Source organism: Branchiostoma belcheri, unplaced genomic scaffold, assembly GCF_001625305.1.
Source record: "Branchiostoma belcheri isolate BF01 breed outbred unplaced genomic scaffold, Haploidv18h27 scaffold22, whole genome shotgun sequence".
NCBI lineage: Eukaryota > Metazoa > Chordata > Leptocardii > Amphioxiformes > Branchiostomatidae > Branchiostoma > Branchiostoma belcheri.
In genome coordinates, this window is record NW_017803713.1 from 1015634 (window position 1) to 1022810 (window position 7177).

The 7177-nt window shown below is 40.6% G+C and overlaps 1 protein-coding gene across 1 annotated transcript in view; it reads left to right on the plus strand.

The window, feature by feature from the left end:
• The window catches only part of LOC109470120 (cell wall protein DAN4-like), a 6282-nt gene extending 877 nt beyond the window's left edge, over positions 1-5405 (plus strand). The window contains exons 2-7 of the mRNA XM_019768903.1: positions 471-590; positions 1365-1561; positions 2994-3143; positions 4272-4415; positions 5027-5123; positions 5296-5405. Of these exons, the coding sequence (XP_019624462.1) occupies positions 471-590; positions 1365-1561; positions 2994-3143; positions 4272-4415; positions 5027-5123; positions 5296-5405 (818 nt within the window). The remainder of the gene's footprint in view (positions 1-470; positions 591-1364; positions 1562-2993; positions 3144-4271; positions 4416-5026; positions 5124-5295) is intronic.
• The last annotated feature ends 1772 nt before the right edge of the window (positions 5406-7177 follow it).

A 7177-nucleotide genomic window follows, 5' to 3' on the forward strand; every position in this document is an offset into this window, starting at 1 on the left:
ACATACACACACACACACGCACACACATATACACATACACACACACACACACACACACATACACACACACACACACACACACACACACACACACACACACACACACACACACACACACACACACACACATACACACACACATGCATTCCCCATGCATAGAATTTATTGTCGCTGAATAATAGGAAATAACTAATCCCTCGGTTGCTACACTACATCTCGTACATGTTAACATACACCACGTAATAATTCGTTGGCCGTCATCTTTAGCGAACATTTCATTCGCGAGACAGGTCAGCTTCCAAATGCCTCATATGTGATACTTTGTTTAGAGCAAATTATATTCCCCAGTCTTTATCTCAATTACAAATTACAATTGACAGCTATGGGTCTGGTCAGGTGAGGCCATTCCTGGTTGTTAATACTCCACAGAGTAGAACAGATTCTAACGATTTTCCCGTTCTAATCGGCAGATGATGATGAGTGTTCCAACAAAGACACCTGTTCTGAGAACGCCTACTGCGTGAACCTGCCTGGGACGTACCAATGTGTCTGTCTGGAGGGGTTCACAGGGAACGGTACCACTTGTACAGGTAATATTTACATGTAACCTTCAATGTCCTACAGGATATCTGTACCTTTACCTTATCCCATCCCCATGCTTCACCCAAAGGGACTGTAGTTGCCTTTAACTTCTTGTATCCAGAACCATGCTTTATTCAGAGCCATATCCTGGATACCTTTCACGCGTAATTTGTGAATCTTGCCTTAGGGAAATCTAAATCTTAATGGTCTTGGATACATGGAGACCATATCAAGAACCGTACGCGTGCTTAATCCTAACCCTAACGTAACCAGGTATATATTACTAGAAGGGCACGGTTCTTGATACGATACATCGAGTACATCAAAATTCTTCGTACTTTCTTCTCCCTGACATACTTTGTACATTCTAACATAGATTTCTCCAAACAATCACTGCAAATGTATTAAAGGTATTCTGCTTGAATGAAAAAAAAAGTGGTTATTTTTATCTTCGCAGAAGGAAAACACATTGTTTGGGCTCTGTTTATTTTCCCTCTTCTTCCGTTTCAAACAAATAAGGTCAATACCCTGGACCAAATGGCTGTCACCATGGTAATTGGTGCTGTATCAGGCACTCTGTGGTGTTACATTGTGTAGTAAGTGGCCATAAAGACTTGGAAAGGCTATTTACCATATATGTAAATGTCTACAGAGCAGTGGTCTGTTAGGCTTAAGACCATGTGAAGGTCAACAAGAATTGCTTTGCAAATGTTACCTTTCTGGCTTTGTTTCCCAAAAGTTAGACAAAGGTTTAACTTCGTGTACAAAATATATTCTCACAGAGATCGTCACCACCACCACACCTGCAAGCCTTTCAACAGTGGAGACCACAACAACCACCACCGAGATGAACACCACCCCAGTCCCACCGACACCATCAACTAGCAGCATGGAGAGTTCAACATCGGCTGCTGCGGATTCAACTACTTCGGTCAAGACCACCACTAGAACTACGGAGAAGGGCGACGACATGGGTACAGTATCGTATACTTTGCATTCTTTCCATGAAGAAGAAGAAGAAGGAAGAAGGTCTCCCGTGCTCTTATTCAGAGCATAGGGTTTGGTGCCCATCTCCATTTCCGTAGCCCTTGGGCGACACACAGTTGTGCAAGGCACTACAGCAGGGGGCTAGTCCGCTGGTAGTGCTGTGTGTTTGACCTTCCCACACTCTTTCTCATATGTGCTGAGTACTATGTGCAGAGAAAGAAGTGTGTACTATTTTTAAAGTCTTTGGTATGACTCGGCCGGGGTTTGAACTAACGACCTCCCGGTTACAAAGCGAGCACTCTACCAATTGAGCTATTGCACCATTCTTTCCATGTGCCAGTATAAATACGTATCTTAAACTTTTATTTGCTTTTTTAAAAGCCACCATAAAACCGAAGTTTGAACCGTAATTTACAAAACAAGAGTTTGGACATAAACATTCGACAAAGACTGGAGTTGCACAGTTGAATGATTACTATCATAATGTAGAAATTCTTTCATAATGCTTTATGCTGTACAACTCCAGTCTTTGTCAAGGGGTGAGCATATATAATGACAAAGACTGGAATTGTGCAATCGAAAATATGGCTTGTGTTTCTTTCTTGTGTTTCGAAATTGCAGGTTATAATTGCTTCAAAATATGGTTACTGGTTTTGGCCCATTAGACAAAGCAGCCTTTACCAAAGTCACGGAATCAAAGCAGTTTTGTGTTGGATGTAACAAAAGCACTGTGTATTTAAAGTTGGACGGTTTTTTTTTTTCTTATGTAGAACCGGAAGAGACAACCACTCGACCCTTAACGACACCGACTGTGACTAAGGTATTACAATTAATATCCTTTGATTTACAACAGAAGTTTTGTTTTGTCTTCAAATGCAGTGGAATAACACGTAACGAGTATACGTAGTCCATGTTTAGTTTTTACCACAGGATCCCACGTACTCCACATTTGTTGTATCACAAAATATAGGATCAATATTTAGAGACTGACTGAAGCAAAAGAATCATACAAAACATTTGAACAACACATATTATAATATGAAATAGTAAGGATATGTATACAAAATACACGAATTAGAGTTCCACGATCTCATACCTTCGCCAAATGATGTTAGCTTGTATGACTCTTATGACTATTAATCCCCTGATTATGCAAGTAGGATCCTAAATTGCATGGATTATATCTGTTGATCACACTCTACTCCAAACGACAGGAATATCTTAACAAAGAATACCATTATAGTATTTCCTTGAGTTACCATGCTCACAACACACACACACACACACACACACACACACACACACACACACACACACACGAACGCCCCTGAAATCATAACCTTCTTGGCGAAGGTAAACATAGTCCACTGTTGTTATATACATCGTACTACTTGACTCAGTGCCAAAAACGTGTTGATTTGCAGGAGCCGCTGAGTGAGAGCAGCACTCCTGCTGAGTCCACTATCAGCACCCTGGCAGACCTGCAGTATGACAGGGATAACCCCGCATCAGTGCTGGATCTGCTGCTTCCACACTCAGAACGAACGGACGACGGGTCCTCAAAGGACGGAACGGTAAAGCCCTTGTCACCCCTTGTTGATAGTTAATATTGACAGTTAATAACTACAATACAATACTCTTATATACTGTAGTATAAGTTGATCAGGCAGTTGCTGTATGTTCTCCATTGGTATAGTGTTACTTTGCTCTCCTCATATACTTTTACGAGTACACTTCAAATCTATATCTGTAACACAACAGCAATTAGGCATCGGGTATAATATTAATAAAAGAATATTATCATTATCATATTCATAGCTCCATCAGTTTTTTGTAGTGATAAAACGTACACATTCTTTGTATTATTAATTTTATAATTCGTATTTGTTTATTTCATTTTACGATGGGAGCATATATATGGCCTTCTGGTCTAGGAGGAAACCCCAAAGATAAATTATGTACATACATTAATAAATACTAAATAAATTTAAAAATAACATATAATTTATAATAAGAAGCATAATCGATAATATCTCCAACTAAAACAAACATAAAGTCATGTTTACAAACTAAACACATCCACGAATGTCCCATGAATTCTTCGGTTGGTGTTCGGGAGCACTCTGGCCAGGTTTAGGGCATACCTACCTTTTGGATATGACTCAAAACGAACTTGAGTTAAATTGTAGGCAAATTTGATCCTTTAACACGCCCCGCCCTAACACTGGTGACTTTGGTTTTGCTGACGCACGGTCGAAAACCATTCAATTATGATCGAACCTCCCGACCGCCTCATGAATACTTTAAATATTTTGAAACATTCGGCTGGAGCAGGCGACCCACTCCTAACGTATAGCAAAGAGTTGGCAGTGAATAATTTCATTAGGTTTGTACATGACTTGGATGAAAGTGACTTTATATTATTCACAAGGAAGGGTTTTACAAGCTAACGTTTCCGTAACCGCCTAACACCTTCCTCGGCGCAATGCTGACTGGTTTCGTTTACTTTGGGGTAGAATCAGTCAATATTGCCCAGACAAAATTTCCAGACGGACACTAAAACATCGGCTTGAAATTTTTATACACAGTCACTTACCAACGTGATACAATTGTGTTATAGGAACGGCATCTTTTTTGCTGAAGTTAGAAGATTTGATTCTAAGATCATTGTAAACTAATTGTGCCATTTTCGCTTGTCATAGGTCGAGTCGACAACCTGCACGGACGCCATGACAGCTCTTGCCAGGCTGTCACGGACATCAGGAGTCAAGGATTCCACAGACACGATGGCCAATCTGCTCGATACGGTCATCACTCTGTGTGGGACCCTGCCATTGGACGCCCAGGTAATTCAATTAAAGCCCCTGTCACATGTACATTTACGAACTTCATGGATCCCGAGAGTTCGTCCCCGAACACCAGCCGAGCAGGTCAGCTGGTGTTCGAGACAGTCTGACCAGATTCCGGCCACGCCTACCTTTTGTATATGACTCAAAACGAATTTGGGTTAAATCTAAGTGAAATTTAATCCTTGAACACGCTCGGAACACTGCTGACTTACTTCTGGATGGTTGGCGGGTGGTTTGCTGACGTACGGTCGAAGACAAGCCAACTATGATCGAACCTCCCGAACGCCTCACGAATGTTTTTAACATTTTGAAACATTCGACTGCGTAGCCGAATTGAAATGAGTACTTAGCTTCGGTTAGGGACGTCCCTCGGGTAGGACGTTTAAAGGAGGTCTCGTATTTTGAGAGAGCCACACCCCACTCACGTTAAAGATCCCACCGCACTTATCGAAAAGAGTAGGCCCTGGGTCCTTCCCGGTGTGAGTGGCTCAAACCTTACAGTCCGGTCTTAGGCAGCTTGATTTGCATGTCCAAAACTGGTGTGTTACGCCTGAAGGTGGTTTGCCGGTAATGTGAAACAAACTAAATGTACGTTGTTGTTGTTATAGGCAGAGGGAGGTAACGTAGTAGGAGCGATGACAGATTCCATCAAGCAAAGCGTTCTGAGAGGAGCCAGCATGGAAGAACTCACTCCGACGGCGTCAGGTATGTTTTGTCAACTCCCTGTCACTTGACATCCAAATATCGTGCAAAATTAATACAATGTAATGTCATTTTATTAATATTAAGTACTTTAATTGCCAAAAAAAAATTGACATTTTCCTTCTGGGACAGAAGTTATGTCTTTGTAAGTAAGAGTTTGTATGTGCCTGAGGAGCAAGGTTTGGTAATGAGTGGGTGGAGATTGGATTTCGGTTGATTTCCGGTATGCGATCCGAGATGCCTTGGATGGTCGCAAGGAATGTGTACTGTATAATCATGGTGTAATGCAAAGTTAAGCTATGTCATACAATTGTATGAGTAATAATGCATCCTATAATATAGTTTAATCGGTTATTTTCCTGTATTAAATCATCGTTTAATGAGTCTTGTTTCATCTATTTGCACACCGATGTTGCCAATCAAATATGACGGATTGAGCAAAATATCCATCATGAGCAGAAAAATTCCGTCCAATGGGAATAGGCTAGAACAGTATGGTTACAACATAATGATAGTTTCTTGACCACAATCCAGGTACATGGCAGCGTATAAAATCGCTGAATTACGTACTCAGGCTTTAAAAACAGACTAAACAATAAGGTCGGCTGAACAAACAAAAGAAATTGACAAACTAGGTACAAACATAAACAAATACTAACTATACACACTTATAAAAATAGACCTGCTATTAAATGGATTAAAAACTATGATGGTATTGGGAGATTTCAACGTTTATTTAAAAGGTCAACGAGATAAGGAATTTGTACCGCTTTGTTTTCGTCAAGGGGATGTCGAGCTGAATTGCTCCCTTCAGGTATCTACCATAAATGTCTGAGCGGGATGGGGGTAACCAATGTCGGAATTAGGGGAGTTAAGAAGGGACTTCGCAAACTTATACATTTAACAATACATTTAACAAAGCCAGAGATACTTTGAGTAAGTCTGAAACCTCTTGTTTATGGTTGGTTCGCAGCTGTGGTGGACACGGTGGCGTCTCTGATGGCGTCGGGAGGAGCAGGGACAGTCTCGGCAGAGCAGGAGGACGTTCTCACACTGGAACGGCTCCCTCCACGGAAACGGCAGGAATTTCGTGAAGAGATGGAGAAAAAACGCAGACAGAAACAGGAGAAGCAATGGGCATACGTAAGACTCTTCTTTGATTTCACATAGCCTTAATGAGAACACCGAAAGTCCTCTGCAACCAACGACAGTTGATAACTACAATACAATACTAAATAATAATAGTATAAGTTGATCAGGCAGTTGCTGTATGTTCTCTATTGGTATAGTATTACTTTGCTCTCCTTAGATACTTTTACAATTACACTGCAAATCTGTATCTGTAACACACCAGCAATTAGGAATCAGGTATAATTTTGAAAATTAAGAATATTATCATTATCATATTCATAGCTCAGTTTACTGTAGTAATAAAACGTACAAATTCTTTGCATTATAAATTTATAATTCTTATTTGTTTATTTCATTTTTCGAGGGGAGCATAAGGCCTTCTAGCATAGGAGGAAACCCCAAACATACATTATGTATATAAATTAATAAATACTAAATGAAATAACAAAAATAACATATAATTCATAGTAAGTAGCATAATCGATAATATCTCCAACTAAAACAAACATAAAGTCATGTTTACAAAATATTATTAAATAACAGCAATAGAACATAATACAATACTAACCTTCTAAATACATTTTTCCTGCAGCAACGAGACGTAACCCTGCGCTTACAGAAGGACCTGGACAGCATCGCTGATGCTCTACTGAACAGTAAGGGGAGCGGTGGACGGGTCGAGATGGGATCTAAATCCGTCCAAATGGTCCTGGAGAAGACGTCAGGGCTACAGCTGGGAGAGAAACCTGTCTCATCGCATTCTGGACGAGTGATGTTTCCGTCCAGACATGGGATAGCTGCTGAAGGGCTAAACATGAAGGTATGCTTTTGCAGCTAATCATCATCTGTTCCGTATGATCAGCCACATGGTGATTACATCACCACACATGGTGATTACATCATCACCCGGACGGAGGCGTGGCAAA